This window comes from Loxodonta africana, chromosome 1 (genome assembly GCF_030014295.1).
Source record: "Loxodonta africana isolate mLoxAfr1 chromosome 1, mLoxAfr1.hap2, whole genome shotgun sequence".
In the NCBI taxonomy this organism is placed as follows: domain Eukaryota; kingdom Metazoa; phylum Chordata; class Mammalia; order Proboscidea; family Elephantidae; genus Loxodonta; species Loxodonta africana.
The window spans coordinates 151,396,484-151,415,553 of NC_087342.1; the positions used below are offsets into that span (position 1 = coordinate 151,396,484).

Consider the following 19,070-nt stretch of genomic DNA (forward strand, 5'->3'; position numbering starts at 1 on the left):
GGTGATAGAAACGACATGGGAGATCACATAATAGCATTTTGCAAGACCAATGACTTGTTCATTGGAAATACCTTTTTTCAGCAGCATAAATGGCGACTATACACATAAACCTCACCAGATAGAAGACACAGAAATTACATCGACTACATTTGCGGAAAGGAAGAGACAGTAGAGAAGCTCAATATCATCAGTCAGAACAAGGCCAGCAGTTGACTGTGGAATAGACCATCAATTGCTCATATACAAGTTCAAGTTGAAGCTGAAGAAGATCAGAACAAGTTCACGAGAGCCAAAGTATGACCAAAGTATGACCTTAAGTATACCGCACCTGAATTTAGAGAACATCTCAAGAACAAATCTGACACATTGAACACTAATGACTGGAGACCTGATGAGTTGTGGGATGACATCAAGGACATAAAGAAAGCAAAAGGTCATTAAAAAGACAGAAAAAAAAAAAAAAAAGACCAAAATGAATGTCAGAAGAAACTCTGAAACTTGCTCTGGAATGTAGAATAGCTAAAATGAAAGGAAGAAATAATGAAGTAAAAGAACCGAACAGAAGATTTCAAAGGGCGACTCAAGAAGACAAACTAAAGTATTGTAACGAAACGCGCAGACCTTGAGCTAGAAAACCAAAAGGGAAGAACATGCTCAGCATTTCTCAAGTTGAAAGAACTGAAGGAGAAATTCAAGCCTCGAATTGCAATATTAAACAATTATATGAACAAAATATTGAACAATGCAGGAAGCATCAAAAGAAGATGGATGAAACACACAGTCACCCTACGAAAAAAGAATTGGTCGACATTCAACCATTTCAGGAGGTAGCATATGATCAAGAACCGATGGTACTGTAGGAAGAAGTCCAAGCTGCACTGAAGGCATTGGTGAAAAACAAGGCTCCAGGAGCTGACAGAATACCAATTGAGATATTTCAACAAACCAGTGTAACACTGGAAGCACTCACTCATCTATGTCAAGAAATTTGGAAGGTAACTATGTGGCCAACCGACTGGAAGAAAGCCATATACGTGCCTATTCCAAAAAAAGGTGATCCAAAGGAATGCAGAAATCATTGAACAATATCATTAACATCACAGCAAGTAAAGTTACGCTGAAGATAATTAAAAAAAAAAAAACCTGTTGTAGCAGTACATCAGCAGGGAGCTGCCAGAAATTCAAGGGGGATTCCGAAGAGGATGTGGAATGAGGGATATCATTTCTGATGTCAGATGTGTCTTTGCTGAAAGCAAGGAATACCGGTGTTTCATTGATTATGCAAAAGCATTCGACTGTGTGGATCATAACAAATTATGGGTAACATTGCAAAGAATAGGAATTCCAGAAAACATAAGTGTGCTCGTGCCGGACCTGTGCATAGACCAAGAGGCAATTGTTGGAACAGAACCAGAGGATACTGCATGGTTTAAAATCAAGAAAGGAGGGTGTATCCTTTCACTATTCAATATGTATGCCAAGCAAATAATTTGAGAAGCTGGACTCTATGAAGAAGAATGAGGCTTCTGGATTGGAGGAAGACTCATTGACAACCTGTGTTATTCAGATGACACAACCATGCTTGCCAAAGCGAAGAGGATTTGAAGCACTTACTGATGAGGATCAAAGACCACAGCCTTCAATATGGATTGCACCTCAACATAAAGAAAACAGAAATCCTCACAACTGGACCAATAAGCAACATCATTATAAATGGAAAAGAGATTGGGGTTATAAAGGATTTCATTTTACTTGGATCCACAATCAACATCTATGGAAGCAGCAGTCAAGACATCAGACGATGTATTGCTTTGGGAAAATCTGCTGCAAAAGACCTCTTTGAAGTGTTAACAAGCAAAGATTTTCACCTTGAGGATTAAGGTGAGCCTGACTGACTCAAGCAGTAGTATTTTCAATCCTTATATGCGTGGGAAAGCTGGACAATGAATAAGGAATACTGAAGAAGAATCGATGCATTCGAATTGTGATATTGGTGAAGAAAATTGAATATACCATAGGCTGCCAGAAGAGCAAATTCATCTTGGAAGAAGTACGGCCGTAATGCTTCTTGAAAGAGAGGGTGGCGAGACTTCATCTCAGGTACTTTGGACATGTTATCAGGAGGGACCTGTTCCTGGAGAAAGACATCATGCTTGATAAAGTGGAGGGTAAGTGAAAAAGAGAAAAACCCTTGGAACTGACTCGATGGCACCTAACCAACAACAACCGCATATATAATCATTTTCATGTTTCCCCCACTTCTAGTTCTAATTGTAAAAAGAAACGCGACGTTACACTGGAGAATGCCTTCATTCATTCAACAAATATCTAATGAGCAGAGACTGGGCTACTGGAACACTTGTGGTTTGGGAAAGGGTGGGATTTGAGAGGAGCCCTGGTGGCGCAGCAGTTAAGAGCTCAGGCTGCTAACTGAAAGATCGGCACTTCGAACGTCTAACAGCTGCTCCTTGGAAACCCTATGGGGCAGTTCTGCTCTGTCCTGTAGGGTTGCTATGAGTCAGAATTGACTTAATGGCAATGGATTCAGGATTTGAGAAGGCCCGAAAGAGGGATTGCGCTTGAGCCCCACCTTCCTTCTTATCAGTAGCTGCATCCTCACACTGAAGTGCTCATTGTCTTTTCATGTTGCCCTTCTGCCTTTTTTCCCCCCCTTCTCATATTCTCTGTCACTCTCATCCACCATGCTCTTTGTTTTGATATTGGGCTTGTTATCAATTATAATTAAAGAGGCGGCAGCCTGCCTGAAGTTCGGGAATGGGTGGTATTGTCCTAACCAGAGGGTTTGGAAAATCCCTCAGAGGAAGGGCTGTCAGGACTGGAATGTCCACCCAGGACAGGGTCTGGATTCTCCCCCTAAGAACCTCAGGGACTGAGTTCCAAGCTCCCAGCCCCTCAAAGCAGGGAGGATCCAAGCCCAAGAGGGAAAGCTCTACTACCTTCCACAGGGAATCCAGACTTGCCCTTTGCTGAAGAGAAAGCAAAACGTCTTGCTATGAGAAAACGGTCCAAAGAGATAGGGCACACAGCATTAATTAGGATTCTTACACGTTTTGTAATTTCTCAGGTTGACCCTGCCTCCTGAAGGCTGCTGAAGCTCAACTAATTAAGTATAGTTTCGCTGTGGAGATAATTTGACCATGATGATAATGAGAAAATCCTGAGAGAAATGACTATTTTAAGATTGTTTAAAAGTCTTGGGAATGAGTGTTTGGGGCTAATTCTAAGCATATAATAAAGCAATTGAAGGTCAGTGTCGTTTCTGTTACTGCTGCCTTCATTTTAGGAACCCCTCTAGTAATGATGTGACAGAATTTTAATTTCAGATAATTCACAATAGTAATGATAATGATGAGAATTCGGTATGTTTGTCATGTGATAGAATTATTGGTTAATGAATTTAGTGGACCAAACTTGGTTATACTTAGTCTGTTACTGAAACTTAAAATATTGGCAACATCCAATTTGAAGGAAAATCTGAACGCAAGGTTGAGCAGGCTTGAAGGCAGGACACACATAAAACTTGCCTTCCACCTAACTAGATTTTTGAAGGTCAGAGTCCACTTAGGTTAGGAAAAGAACACGGCAGTCATGCCCAGGGTACATGTTCCTGAGCTGTGCACTATGCATGTACCTGTCTGATTATCATTGAGTGATGTCGTGAGTGCCAGGAGAGAACCACAAAGCCTCTCTGACGGCCATCAGCCAGATAAGATACACTTGAAGTACTAATCCCCCACCTCCGCAGGGATATTTGATCCCAGTAAAGCTCTCTGCCAGAGCTAAACGCTGTGTCATGCTGTGTGCTGAGGAAGGCCAAGAGACCAGACTCTACCTGGGGAAGCCCCTGTGCACTAGAAAGGAAAGGTGAGAGTGTAAGAGATGTAGGAGAGATTCAATGTTGCAGAATAATTTGAAAATTTAAGTGGAGAATTTAGCCTCCCTTTGACTTTATACATATACACATGCACACCTAGTATTTGCTGAGTGCTTACTCTCTGCCAAGTGCTGTGTTAAGTGCTTTGCATCAACACCCTCAGGTGATCCTCTTTGCTACCCTGTGAAGTCAGTAGCTATCGTTATTATTCTGAGTTTAGAGATGAGGACTTGATTAAGGCCTGAAGAAGTTACATAAGTTGCCCAGGCTCACACATGAAGCACACTGTATGGGTGGAATATTTAAATAGACCCTCTTCTTTCCTTGCTCCTACTCACTCCTGCCTCAGCCAACCTTAAAAGAGAACTGAGATGGGAGACCTGTGTAGCCTTTTGCAAACAGTGGTGTAAAAAGGGTCCACGCAGCATCCAGCATTTCCAGACCACTCTACTCTTGTAGGTGATGGACAATATCAGTATAAAATCAAGTCTAACCCAGGCTTGCTTGCTGCTAGTTGCAGCTTTTAAAAAGAGTCATTATAGAAAGTCATGTGGGTTAAGGGAAGTGAGGGTGGGATGGGAGGAGGAGCATGTGTCATAGTATCTGGAATTTCTAATATCAGATGGATATTATCTTAAGAAATACTTTAAAATGGCACAATGATTGAATAGATTGGACCCCTGAAATGAAAACGGGGTCCAGTAGAGTTAAAAACAGCCATTTCTGAGGGGTCATATGGTAGATATTTATAAGCAGAAGATATCCCTGTGTAGCTGAGAGAGTTTGAGCAGTCTCTCTGAAGATTGGGGATGTGGATATATTTTTGGGGGGGGCCACCATTCAGCCCACTCCAGCATTCATACATTTATTTGGATACGTGGAAGAATAAGAACAGGTACTTGCTCCCTAGGAGCCTGTAATCTAGTTAAATAAGCATTTATTTGGGCAACAAGCATTAATTGTTTACATGCCATATCCCAGGCTCTGTGGTTGCATCAGATTTACAGAGAGGAACAAGACACAGTCCCTGTCCCAGAGATGCTCAGAGCCTAAGACAGAATATGGCACTGTAAACAAGGGTAAAAAAAAAACAACAAGGTAGCTCTTAAGAATTTGTCTTATGTGCTTCGGTGTTTGTATGGAGTTCTTCAAAGAAGCACAAGCAAAAGACTAAAAGTAATAATTAAAAAAATTAATCATTAACTTGTTCTCAAAAAGTTAAAAGAAACTCAGTTTATAACCCCCAATAACAATTTTCCTCTCCCCTTTTATCCTTGTAATTCTCTCACATTCCACCATGTTCAGGAGCCTATTGGTCACTATAACCCTCCCAAAACGTGTACTCCATCCTCTATCATGGGTGGTATTCCTCCCCACCTCCGCAGCTTTTGTTATTTAAATTGACTTTGCCTCCCTTGACAAAAGTCAACCTGCTCTTCTCTCATCTCTCCTACCTGACCTCTAGTTTTGCATCCTAAAGCCGAGAAACTTCTCTGGCTAGGGCAGAGTCTCCTTAGAAAGAGAGGTAGATTCAGATGGCAAGGCAAGGGGCTTTATAATCAGAAGGCAGAAAGAGAGGCCAAGAATACCACTATCCCACAGTCACAGTTCACAGTATAGTGGGATAAAAAAAGCAAAGTACTTCATTTCAAATGGGGTCATTCAGCCTTCACAACAACCCAATTTTTTTTTTTTTTTGTAAACACTGTTTTTTTTCCTATTTTGCACATAGGGAAACGGACTTAGAGTCATTAAGAAACTTGCCCCAAACAAGTGGCAGAGCTGGAATGTAAACTCAAGGTAGAGTGATTTTGATCTTAGGAACCTGGAGGACAGAGGAGCTTTGGAGGAAACTTCTGAGAGAAGCATAACTTTGAATCATATCCAAAGGATCAGGAGGAGTTTGGAAAATATTCAAAGAATATTCTAAGCAAAGTGATGGGATGGTGCTTTCAAGGTACTCTAAGTATGTGGTGGCCAGACTAGGGTACAGGATTGCAGGGGATGGGCAGTAGAAGAAGTACCTAGAGACAGAGGTCGGGACCAGACCATGCATGGATTTGTGTAACACTGGACTTCTTTTTGGAGGGAGCGTGTAGCCACTGACAGTGATAAGCAGAGGAGAAACATGATCACATTTGTGTTGCAAAAAGTGATCACATAAATTGAGGTGAATACAAATTATACAAATGATACAAGGGAAACAAATGAAGAGATGCATAAAGCGAGGTCTGGGAGGGTTTCCAACATGGAGCTTCTGTGTTCCAGAAAATGTACTACCCTCCCCTGTGCACTGGGACCCATCACCAACCAGGAAGCTCATGGAGATTCAATGTTCAGGGCTTTTATTAGGGTCTTACTACATAGGCATGATTGACTGAATCATTGCCCACATTGTTAAACTCAACCTCCAGCTCTTCTTCTCTGAGGTTGGGCAGATATCACATAATGGGCCTTTCTCTCACCTCATTAACATAAATCTGCCAGTGTAGTCTGGAGCCCTCATGGATAACAAAGACTCCAATCACTGGGGAAATGCCAAAGTTTTAGAGGTTATCTCTCAGGAACCAAGGACAAAGCCAAATTCTTTGGGTAAAGTTCATTGTAAACCCCACAGTAGCAAAAGAGGATGTGGGTGGTGATGGGGTTATTGAGATCTTGTAAAGAATGAAAATGAGCAGAGAAGATAACCAAGGATAGAATTCCAGACACCCAGTGATATTTAAGGGGCCAGTGAAAGAAGAATCCTTGAATGAGAGAAAGGAATAATCCAAGGGAGACAGGAGAATGAGGAGAGAGTGGGTCATAGAAACCAAGGAAGGGGAAAGCTTGATGGGAGAGGGGTGGTAACAGTGGCTAATAAAAAAGATAAATCATATAAAATAAGAACTGAAACATTGCCATTGCATTTGCCAATTAGGCCAACTTAAAACCAACTCTGGTGGAAAAATGGAGGGCAAAAGAAGCCAGATTAAAACAGATTTAAGGAGTGGGTGGGAGCTGAGTTATGAATACATAGAAAGTGAACTGCTCTGTAAGGACTGGTTTTATCTGTTGTTGCTTGTTTTTGATGTCTAACATTTGTGGCTGAACCCAGCAGGGGTTGAGGGTGGTAAGAACATTCCCAGTGGCTGTGACGCTGTCCACTGCTTGAGTGCTGACAGACCTGTGTCCCTGGTTAGAAAAAAAAAAAAAGGGCTGTCTCAAATCAGTAATTCTTCTGGCCTCAGGTGTCCTCTCTTTCTGGGAAGAAGGGAGAGAGGAGAATGAGTGCACTACCCCCCCCTCCCCGCCCCACATCTTCTGTCTTGGAGGCTCTGGAACCATAGCCTGCATCATCTGTGGGACCCCTCCGACTGTTTCTTATGGGAGCCACAGCCAATGAGTGGGGGGCGGGGAACTATTAGTCATTAGTTTTTCTATCATCCCTCTAAAAGACATTAGAGGCCAGCTGTGTTCCAGGAACCACGTTAGGCACTGGGGATACAAGATGACTGAACAGGGTTCCTGCCCTCAAGCTGTCAGTCTAACCAGGGAGACCAACCCTTGAGCAAATAACCACAATTCAGCATGAGAGGAGCTTATAGAAAACTGTAGGAGCACACACAAGGGAATGATCTTGTCTAGGGAAAGGTGGGGTAGCAGAAGACTCAGTGGAGATGACACCTGGTCTGAATTTTGAGTATGTATTTAGATAAGAGATGGAAGGACCCAGGCCCATCCTGGGGGCTCTGCTGGTCTAGCAGTTCAAGTTAGTCAACAAATTATTATTGTCCCAGGTAAAAAGAGGAGACCTCCGCATCACAAGCCTCTTGTCAGTCACATCTTTATTCAATAATATATCCTTATGCCTCCTATATAATTTCTACATCTGTCAGCAGCTTTTCTTGATGGTAGGGTGTGTCACAGGCTTCCTGAATAATATCGCGATGCCATTCAACTTTTGCTGTAACAGCCTCTTTATGGCTCCTGCAAACGCGATTATTTCAAAGATTCAGAAGAAGAGTTACTTGGAACGGCTTGAGAAATAAGTAGATAGATTACTTTGCAACAGTGGGATATGTAAAACGAGTTATGGGCTTGCTGAAGAGGTGCGGTCTTGTCCCCTGTTGTTCACATCTTTTGCAAATAACACCTGTGGTCACCAGACTTTGTGAGCAAAGTCAGTGCTGCTACTGTCCTTGTTGACAATACAGTTAGTCTCTGGGTTGAGAACCCCCGGCCTAACTTGTACTTGAGAACTGCTATAAAGCCTATTGTATTAAAATTTTGAGATAAATACAATGGTTCATAATAATGAATGTACACATTACTTTGTAATGCTCCTGAAGTTTAGTTTTGTATTCATAGCCAGAAACCTGTTGCCATAGAGTTGATTCTTACTCAGTGACCCTATAGGACAGAGTAGAACTGTCCTGCAGGGTTTCCGGGGACCTACTGGTGGATTCAAACTGCTGACATTTTGGTTAGCAGCTGAGCTCTTAACCACTGTACCACCAGGACTCTTTATATGCGTAAAAAAGCCAAACCCGTTGCCCTCAAGTCAATTCTGACTCCTAGCGATCCTATAGGATGGAGTAGAACTGCCGCATAGAGTTTCCAACAAGTACCTGGTGGATTCAAACTGCCGACCTTTTGGTTAGCACTTAACCACAGTGCCACCAGGGTTTACTTTACATAAACAGAAAGGTAAAATATACACTATATACTAAGACAAACATTTTAACTGACACTAAATGAGAACCGTACATACCTGTTTGACTTACGTACAGATTCGACTTAAAGACAGACTTTGGAACAAATCTTATTAGTAACCCAGGGACTGCTCTGTTGTGCTGACAGCCCCTACCTGTGGGCGTAGATAGTCCCAGAAGAAGGAAATGTCCAGAAAGCTTTGAGAACATAACCACTCCCTGCTTTGTACTCCTGTCTTGCTCTTTTGGCACCTGGCTTTTCAGGCCCAGATCACATCTTCTTAGTGGCCAGGTGATGAGTTTCTTCAAAGCAGGGATCAAGTCACATTTGTCTTCCTTCTACATGCGTTTGTCCTCCAGTAGTGATCACAGGATCCTAGTAGTGATCATTTTCAAATAACCTAGTACAAGTGCTGTGCATTAAAATAAGCTGGTCTTATTGTACTACCGGCAATTTCTCTCCCTGTGGAATTCAACTTCACATAGCACCGGCTAGAGTCCATGGCTATTCTGCCAGAGGACGGTTAAAACAGAACCCTTAGCCCATTGTTGCTAGTTGCTGTTGAGTCAGTTCCGAGCTGTTACTCTCAGGGAAATGGGGACAAGGCTTTGGGCAGGGAAGGTGCGCAGAGGGTCTGTGTTGACAGAGTTGTTTTCCCATCTCCAGGACCTGTTAACAGTTCTGCCATTAGAAACAAACAGGAAAATATGGGTATATTGACTTGAGTCCAGATGAAAACCCTCTTCCATTCTGTGATCTCTCCAGTTGTGAAGTTGGTTTTCTGTTGCTTCAACAAGTGGCTAGAGGACATACCTGAGCTGTCTAGGGCCAGTGAAATACAAAATACACCCTCTGAGCTTGTAGCAGCTTCTGAAGGGCCTCTGCTGTTTCCTCCCTTCCCCCTTCCCTGCGGAAGCTCCCTGTTCAGAGGAGGGTGTTGTGAGACAAACTGGATTTACAAACGTAAGGAAGGGCGGCTGAACATGATACTTGTCTCTGTGCTGCCGCAGTCACTGTGCTGGAACTCTCTGCCGAGGACGCTGGTGTGTCTGGTTTCTACTGATCTCACAAAGCGCTCATTTTCCTAACTGTTATCATGAAGGCAGTTAATTACTGATTTTGATCCTCTCTGCATCTTCCCTCCCTTATAACACACACCTTCACCCCTTCTCCTTGCCTTACTGCCGAGAGAACACAAACTTCACTTCTCTGTCATCTGAGCATCATTCAAAAACATTACGCTATCTGTGCATTATCCCCTAAATTCAATCAGGGCAGAGTTACAGGTCCTCTGCCGGCAGGAGGGAGTAGCCCAACAAAATCCGAAGACCCGAGACTTTCAACAGCTGTGGCGAGCAGAATAGGAAGCCACAAAACATTGCAAGCTGAAAGGATGTCTTAATAAGCTTTTAGATGTGATCCAGTCGGCGGTCAGCGGCAGAGGAAAAAAGGCAAAGGGAAAAAGGCAGCAGGCATCATAACGTAAATCACCGCAGACCCACTGAGCGTGACAGCTCTAAGACGCTAATGATCGCTCCAGAAAAGAATCGGCTGCAGCTACCCTGAAGGAGAATGCCATGTACAGAGGGGAGAACAGACCCCCGTATGTGAGTACTGTCTCTCTTCAGCACAGGGCGTGGAGCTGTTGTAACTGGTGGTTCTTACCATGGGTTCCTAGGGGCCTTTGATGGCTCTGGGTGGGTTGTGCATCATGCCTGGCTGGGACTTTTGTTTGCCGGTCCTTTCTGGAATATTTTGTCTGTCAGGAGACTGAATATAGTAGCTTTTAGGATGCTGGACTTTGTTGTAAATCCCCAAGAAAACAGCAAAGGCAAATCTCATCAACGCTTTGCTGTAAAAAGAAAACAGATTGCCTCACAAACCAAGCAGCTGTGTGACCCCCTGGCATTTGTGATTTGAGATAAAGAATCGGCAAACTGGAGGACAATGAAAAGAGAAAGGGTGGCTGGCTGGGCGGACGGAGAAAAATCTCTCATAGAAGCTAAACTGCTTTCTAGATTTAGTGTTCATTGCATACTTTTGCTCATGCCTTTATTTCATTTCTGTCTCAAGAGCTGGCAGCATGTTTGCATATAAGGTTTTCTTCCAGAACACGGAAAAGTGAGCATCATGAAAAAGGGGGCTGTGATTGATAGACTTGGGGCAGGAGAAATTCCTCACTGCCAGCGACAGGAAGTGCCTTGAATGACAGCTGATCTACTTAGAAGAGGAGGCTGGAATTTGATGAGGGAACAGGGCTCCCACATCCAGGGTACCCAACAGGTTGGCAGTGAAGTTTAGTTGGTTACAGACTGGCCACCACTGCTCTATTCCCTTCCCCCCTCACTAATTGCCTGGGGTCCCCCGCCTCTCTCACCTCCCACCTCCACCTGGCCTGATTTGTCAATTCAAAAATATCAGGCGAAAAGCAGAATATCTCCTCATGCCAAAAGGATGAGAGAGTATTGTTCTAAGTGAGAGGGAAGGATTTAGATTTTAAGACTGTGATCATCAGAGGTGGACAGGAAGCTGGCTTAGTGGCATCTTTGCTGGGGCTGCACCCCCATCTCCGGGAAAGGACAGAGGAAGCAAAAAGAAAGACTTGGCCAGTGGGATCCCTTCCCACCTACCCTGTGTGTAAACGCAACTGCAGATGTATACCCGAGGTCCTAACAATGAGACTAGTACTGGGTTTCAAATGAGAATGAACTTGAGATATCCAAGCACGCAGTGATGGAGTTAGCAGCAGACTGGGAATGGGAAATCTGGGGGATTCTGTTCCTGATTTTGCAGGCACTTTTCTGTGCGATTCCGGTGGGGGTAGTATCCAAAATCCTGTGTTAGCCACCTATGGTGGAGGCTTCTTGGTGCCTGACCAGGCAGACTGTGGATTAGTGGTGGTGGTGGGCCAGAGGGAAGCAGTCTTAGCTGTAACCGAAAAGCAAAAGATAGAACTTGAAATTTGCTTGGCCAACATTTTCTCACAATTGTCGTGTTTTTTTTTAATCTCAAAAAGAAAAAAAAATACTAGATGCTGGACTTATATTAGCAAGGGGCTGTTTAGCAAAGTTAATTATCTAAACAAGGGTATCTCAGTAGCTTGCAAATATGGTAAGAAGTGTACCTGGGGCTTTAACCTCAGTGTCTGAGAGGCTGACTTTATAGCAGGGACAGAAGGTCACAGTGGAGTGGGTATCAGCTTACCCCAGTCCTGTTTGACCCTTGCATCCATTATATGCTGGTCTGGAGCTCACCACCTCAGCTGATGGGCTGTACTGAGGTTGCAGCAGAGGTATCTCTACCTTTAGGAACTAAGCTGTGGGATCGATTTTTAGTTACGGTAATGGTAATAATATTTGTATGAATTGAGCCATAGCACTTGAGACATTCAAATGTACATTGCAGGAAAGGTACTGGGAAGGGGGGGTGGGCAGGAGTTAGGTCAAGTGCCCAGGGATAACAAATGGTTAGAGGAAGGGGAAGAATTTGGTTGTGGGAAGGAGATCCTATAGGAAGATGTAGCTAATACTCTATAATTTGCTGCCACTTGGGCCTGAAGTGATTTTGCAGTATTTGGGCAAACAGCTCAGAAGGTCAGTGTAATGGGTTTAAATGGACCACAGATAACCTGAATAAAAACAAGGTGTACCCTATGTTTATAAAACAAACCACTTCCCAATGGTATGATAGTAGAGAAACATGAAGCTCAGGCTATAATATTTCAGTGTGACAATGGGGATTTTCAGATGCATTTCCAGCTCCGTTTCTCTCAGTGTCTGAGTCACAGCTTCATTCTTTCATTGGCTCATTCATTCAGCAAATATTTCTGGAGCATCCCAGGGATCTGTGATGAGGCTATCCAAGGAGTCCCTGCTTCAGGCCTGCCCTTCTCCAGACTCCTTGAGCTTCTAGTGAGCTTGTCAAGCAGGAACAAGATGGGTTTGTGAGGGTTCTTCTCTTTACTTGCCGTTCTTTACCCATACTTTGGGCAACAGATGGAGGTGAATGATAAAACTTGATAATTCACACGTTGAGGGAATAAGAATGATCTTTCTAAAGTTATAATATTCACACCTGGCCAACACTTTCATATGATGAAATATTGTTGTTGTTGTGTGCCATCAAGTTGACACTGACTCATAGTGACCCTATACGACAGAGTAGAACTGTCCCCATAGGGTTTCCCAGGCTGTAATCTTCACAGGAGCAAATCGCCAGATCTTTTCTCCCAAGGAGTGGCTGGTAGGTTCGAACCACCGACCTTTCAGTTAGCAGTCAAGTGCTTAATGGGTCCTTATATAATGAGATACCACCTTTAATTCCCACCACAGTCCTGGGAGGCTGGGAGCTGTTCTTATCTTTGTTTTAGGTACGTTTTATTTATGGGGAATGGAGGTCAGAATGGGATTTAGCCCAGACCTTTTACAGCCATGCCATGGCTGATTCCTTTCTTTTAGAGATTGAAAGAATCGTTGGGTTTGACCGGAAGCAACTGTAAAAGATGTCTGCATCTTCCAGGCCTTCAAAACTAGAATGTGTAGGAGGGTCTGGAATGGAAAATGGTGGCCCTTTGGCACAGCATTTTCTTTCCTTTCCATTTGCATATATTGGTATTTTTAATAAGTATGCTTTTAAATGAGCCCTGGTGGCTCATTGCTTAAGTGCTTGGCTGCTAACTAAAAGCTCAGTGGTTCAAACCCATCAACCGATCTATACAAAAAAGGCCTCAATTCCTTGCTCTCCTAGCAGGAGCAGATTAAAAAAAAAAAAAGTTGCTATCAAATCACCTCAGATTCATGGTGACTCCATGTGTCTCAGTAGAACTGTGCCCCATAGGATTTTCAGTGGCTGATTTTTCAGAAGTAGATCACCAAGCCTTTCTTCCAGGGTGTCTCTGGGTGGACTCAAATTGCCAACCTCGGTTAGCAGCTGAGTGTGTTAACCTTTTGCACCACCTGGGAACTCCAGATGTAGATTAGACAGACCTTTAAGCAATCCTTCTTCGGCCCAAAGAACTCTTCACCTTTGAATCAATTTGTTTTGGTCTAATGGTTGCTCAGGACTACAGGAAGGAGTCACAGTCTTTACAATTCTATTTATTTGGGTCATTTGGTGAAAAGAAGCATTTAAATTTACAACTAATTATCTTCTAGGCCATTGCTCTGTGTCAGTGTTTTTTGTCCTGTAGGTGATTTTAGGTAGCTGCTTACTTTCTTCGTGTTAAGTGTAGAAGCAACACGACTAACCTCACCTTCCAAATTGGAAGTGCACACTGTTAGCATTCCCAGCATCCATGTGTCCCCAAGGCGGATGGTTTCAGCAGTAATTGGAACCAGGAGATGGCCCGGGCCTGTGCCCAGCTCTCCATCTGTTCCAAAACTCAGGGCACTGCACCATTTACAGTAAGAATGAAAGAAGAGACTGCAGTAAATGCTGAGAGAACACCCCAAGGAGAGAACCTACTCCTCGGGCCTCTGTGGCATGTGGTCCACAAGCACCCGACCCACTAGGGAAATCGGCATGTTAGCCATGGCGGGCCCACAAAACACAGCCCAGAAGGCCTTTTGTGGCGTACATAGTATAGTTAGCTGCCCAGAGAAGGTGGGTCTGTACACCAGGCAGTGTTTCAGGGATTGTATCAAGGCTTTGCTACCCAGGACAGAAATGTAGAACAAACCTCACAGTTCTGGCCATTCTCTGGAGTGTCCCCGAGGATGGAAGAAGGAAGGAGGTTGGCCCTAGCATTCCTGTGGCAAAGATTGGCCGGCTCACATTTTCATGGCAGTATACTCCATAGTGCCTTCTACTTGGAAACTGTGCTCTGGCTTTGCAGCATTGAATGTGCATCCCTCATGGCCCCTTGCCCCCACCTTCCCCCCCTGCAATGAGCAAGCACAGAATGCCCTAACAACAGAGGGAAAGAGGTGTGGCCTGCCCCAGGGGTTGAGTGGCGCTGATGGCAGCTTTATTTTTCAATCCCCAGGTCCTGAAGATGGCATAGTAACAAAGGCACCTTCCAATGATTCAGAGCACCTTTACCCATGGGTGCCAGCTTGGGCCAGTAACTTCGTGTTGAGCTGAAGGAACTTGTCTATCGCTTTCCCGAAAACATCCTTCTCTCCTAATTCATGAGCCAGCAGGATGCGGTCGCTGCGCTTTCAGAACGCCTTCTCATAGCTGCGTACAAAGGCCAAGCAGAGAATGTGGTTCAGCTCATCAACAAGGGTGCCAAGGTAGCGGTTACCAAGGTAACGAGAGGAGAAACTCTTTAGCCATTCCCTGGGAACCAGCCTACTTCTTAACCATTGTCTGCAAAACTGTTGTGTTTCGTTCGCCGCTTTCAAATAACTTGCTTTTTTTTTGCAGTGATGGAGGTTTGGGGAAAAGGAGGAGGATTAAACATGCTTTCATTGCAGTCTTTCAAATTGAGTAACTTAGCATTTGACAGTGTTGAAAATCACAGTGTGGCTTTTCTTCACCTACTTAGCAAAATGGACAGAGACCTCTTGGGAGAAGTCGGGACACAAAGCCTTACTGGGAAGAGTCTATATGTGGTAATCATGTTAGACAGCTGCCTAGGGAGGTGAACCAGCTTCTGGTCAGGAGCCCCTCAGCTTCTCGAGCCTCATTATACCCATCTGTACAGTGGTGGGCTTCGACCAGATGACTGCCATGACATCTTTGGACTTTGATTGTTTATGGGTCAGTGACAATGTGTGGTGAGTTTTGGAGGATATTCTCCATCTGTCTTAGTTATCTAGTACTGCTGTAACAGAAATACCACAAGTGGATGGCTTTAACAAACAGAAGTTTATTCTCTTCTAGTCTTAGGAGGCTAGAAGTCCGAATTCAGGGTACCAGCTCCAGGGGAAGGCTTTCTTGCTCTGTCGGCTCTGGAGGAAGGTTCTTGTCACTAATCTCCCCTTGGTCTAGGAGCTTTTCAGCTCAGGGACACCGGGTCCAAAGGATGAGCTCTGTTCCTGGCACCACTTTCTTGGTGGTATGAAGTTCCCCTGTCTCTCTGCTTGCTTCTCTCTTTTATATATCAGAAGAGGTTGACTCAAGATACAGCCTAATCTTATAGATTGAGTCCTGCCTTATTAACATCATAGAGATAGGATTTACAACACATAGGAAAATCACATTAGATAACAAAATGGTGGCAGTCGCACAATACTGGGAATCATGGCTTAGCCAAATTGGCACAATTCAATCCATTGCAGTATCCCACACCAACAGATAGTATAATGGTAAATGAGAGAACATACTGCCCAAAAGGCGGTTTTGTAGCAAATCTCAAAAAAGGTAAGCTTTGCACAGTTAGGTGGCAAGTTTAAACACATAGACCAAACAACACTGATGATGACGCTTACCAAGTACTTAGTATTGCTGCAAGGTCTTTATCTGTATTAATTCATTTAATCCCCATGAGCAGTCCTTTAGAAGAGGTTCTGCTTTCATCCCTACTGTAGAGATGAGGAAACTGAGGCACAGATTTAAGGAACTTGTCCAATGCCCCTCAGCAGCTGAATGGCAGAAGTGCAGATTTTCTAAGGTCCACTTTCCAGACCACCATGGAGAGAGCTGGGGCTGGGGGTTAGTTAATTTTCAAATAAAGTCTTAGCATTAACCCCTGAACTCCTGTGGCAAACACTGGCCAGCTCGCACTTCATGGTTAATCACATACTGTCTGTACACAGTGAAACCTGTGAGAGCCAGAACTTGAGAGGACTGCCTTGTTTCTCTGGGCCTCGCAAGTTGTCCACCTTTGACAGCATGCAGTTTTACCACTTCTTTGTTGCTCATTTTAGTGGAAAATATTTGAGTTTTCCTTCTCTGACAGGTCTCTGCCTTATACAGGTTCAGACTTTCGTGGGTTTTACTGTATTTCATGCTGGTCTCTAGAGAGATGGAAAATCTTGACGAACTGGTAGTTTGCCTGTGAAGCCTAACAATGCCCTGCACATCGCTGGATTGTGTGGGACTGAGGGTAAAAGGGGGCCTTACTCGGTTCTGTCCAATATGGTAACCATTAGCCACAGGTCTTAGTTACCCAATACTGCCATAACAAAAAATACCACAAGTGGCTGGCTTTAAAGAACAGAAATGTACTTTCATACAGTTCAGGAGGCTAGAAGTCCAAATTTGGGGGTGGGAGAGGAGGAACTCTAGGCAGAGGTCTTTTGTAGCTGCCAGAAATCCTTGGCATTGCTGGGCTTCTAGATGCATCTACTGTGTGTGTGTGTGTGTGTGTGTGTCTGTCTGTCTGTCTGTCTGTCTGTCTGTCTGTCTTCAGATGGTTTCTTTCCCTTTGTGTGTCTCTGTGTCTATTCTGTTCCTTTTTATAACTCAAAAGTGTTTAGGTTTAGGACCCACCCTATTCTGGTATGACCTCATTAGTATAACAAAGAAACCCCCGATTTTCAAGCAAGCTCATATTTATAGGTACAGGGGTTAGTACTTCAGCACATATTTTGGGGGGACACAGTTTAATCCATAACACGACATGTGGCTTTTGAAATGTGGGTAGTGTTACTGAGGGACTGAATTTTAAATTTTATTTAATTAAAATTTAAATGCCACATGCCGCTGTTGTCTGCCATATTGGTAACACAGCTCTAGTATCTTCCTGAGAGTGAATGCACAGAAGAGATTGATCTATTTTAGACATAATCTATTGAGTTTTCATTAAGATTGATGAGGAATTCAGCTTTCTCATGTGCGCTTTTCTCTTTCACAGTCTACCAATCTAGTTATATCACGATTTTTTTTAATCAGATCCAGAAGTAGTGTGATTATGTAAATACTGTTTGCTGGTGAGCCAAGAAGGGTACTATAATTAAGTTTTCCTTTTTTATACAACTTACTGTTTTTCCTGGAGTTGATAATTGCCTTGATTTTTCATGTTCTTTTATTCAAACTTCTGGTTAAGCATTTCTTCTAGCCACCAGCACCTCTGAAAAATAGTTCTTGGTACGATTTTCCATGATTATACCCATCACATATTTATCCATTTAATTTATTTTTGGGGGGAACCATCTGTTCTGGAGTCATCCATCCTTCTGTTCCCATTTGGTCCAGCATGCTCTCTAGGTCTGCTGCACAGCTGTAATACTGAGAATTCCTTTCATCTCTTTCCTGGGGTTAGATACCTTGTTTGCTGGAACCCATGTCATCTTCATGTTGATGGTCCATTTTCTCTTGTACCTTCCTAAGAAGGAGCATGGGAGGTAAATTTTTTGATAGTCTATGTGTCTGAAAAAAGCCTTTATTCCACCCTCTTGATTAATTGACAACTTGGTATAGAGAAACAGGCAGAGAATTATTTTGCCTCAGAATTTTGAAGGCAATGCTTCTAGCTAATAGTGCTTCTGTTGGAAAACTCAGCGTATAACCTCTTCCTTGGAGATTAGGTGCTTCTCTCTTAAACCACTCTGCCCTTTTAAGGCCTGCCATCCAGGACTTGGCTCAGGAGCCACCATCTCCATGAAGTCCATCCAGGAATATACCTACATGGAACTCACTCTCCTCTCAACTGATGAAGCACTTCCGTCCAGATACTTTGTGTCCCTTATAATTGCCTATCAATTTGTGGGGGCTCACAACTCCATACTGGATTAACACTTGGGGGTCATAGTTTATCTCTTACATTTCTCTGTGCTTGACACAGCAGAAAAGCCCTGGGTTTGGAATCCAAAAACCTTGGTATAGGTGCCTGCTCCACTGTTTGTTAACTGCTTGTTGATGTAGCCAGGGTTTCTCAGCTTTGGCATTATTGATGTTTCGAATTGGATAATTGTTTGTTATGGGGGCCTGTCTTGTGCATAGTAGGATATTTAGTGGCATCACTGGCCTGTACTTACTAAATGCCAGTAGCACTTCCCCCACCCCCAGTTGTGAGAACCTAAAATGTCTCCAGACTTTGCCAAATGTCTTGGGGAGGTAGGCAGTGGTGGCAAATCACCCCTGTCTGAGAACCACTGATACAAACAAATCCCTTCACGTCATCTTTTTACTTCATCGAGTCTCAGTGTCTTCACAAAATTTACAGCGTTTCCATGAGGGCTAAATGTGATAACCTGTGTCGCCGCAATTATAAAACTCAAGTGGCCACAAAATGTTGTGTACTTTTTTTTTGACTCCTCCAGTGCCTAGTACCATATGCACACAGTATGCCCCATATATGTTGAATGAGGAGAACAATGCTGTTGATTGTAAATTGCCTACACTTAGATTGTGTTTGTTAGGTATCAGATACTCTTGTAAGTGCTCTACAAAGATGAAATCTTTTAACCTCACCACAAATCTATTATCCATATTATACCGATGAGGAAACTGAGGCAAGGAAAGATTAGGTAGCCCACCCAAAGTTTCAGTTAGAAAACGTCAGAACTGGGATTCGATCCCTGGCCATCTGGTTCCAGAGTCCTTGCTCTTAACCACTATGTTGGAACTGTGTTGTTTATAACTTTGCGAACTT

General features: G+C 43.5%; 1 protein-coding gene across 3 annotated transcripts in view; it reads left to right on the forward strand.

Moving 5' to 3' along the window:
• The window catches only part of ANKRD6 (ankyrin repeat domain 6), a 195,435-nt gene that overhangs the window by 125,767 nt on the left and 50,598 nt on the right, over positions 1–19,070 (forward strand). For all 3 annotated transcript variants that reach the window (XM_064288965.1, XM_064288964.1, XM_064288966.1), the window contains exon 2: positions 14,574–14,838. In XM_064288965.1, the coding sequence (XP_064145035.1) occupies positions 14,719–14,838 (120 nt within the window). In that variant the 5' untranslated portion in view covers positions 14,574–14,718. The remainder of the gene's footprint in view (positions 1–14,573; positions 14,839–19,070) is intronic.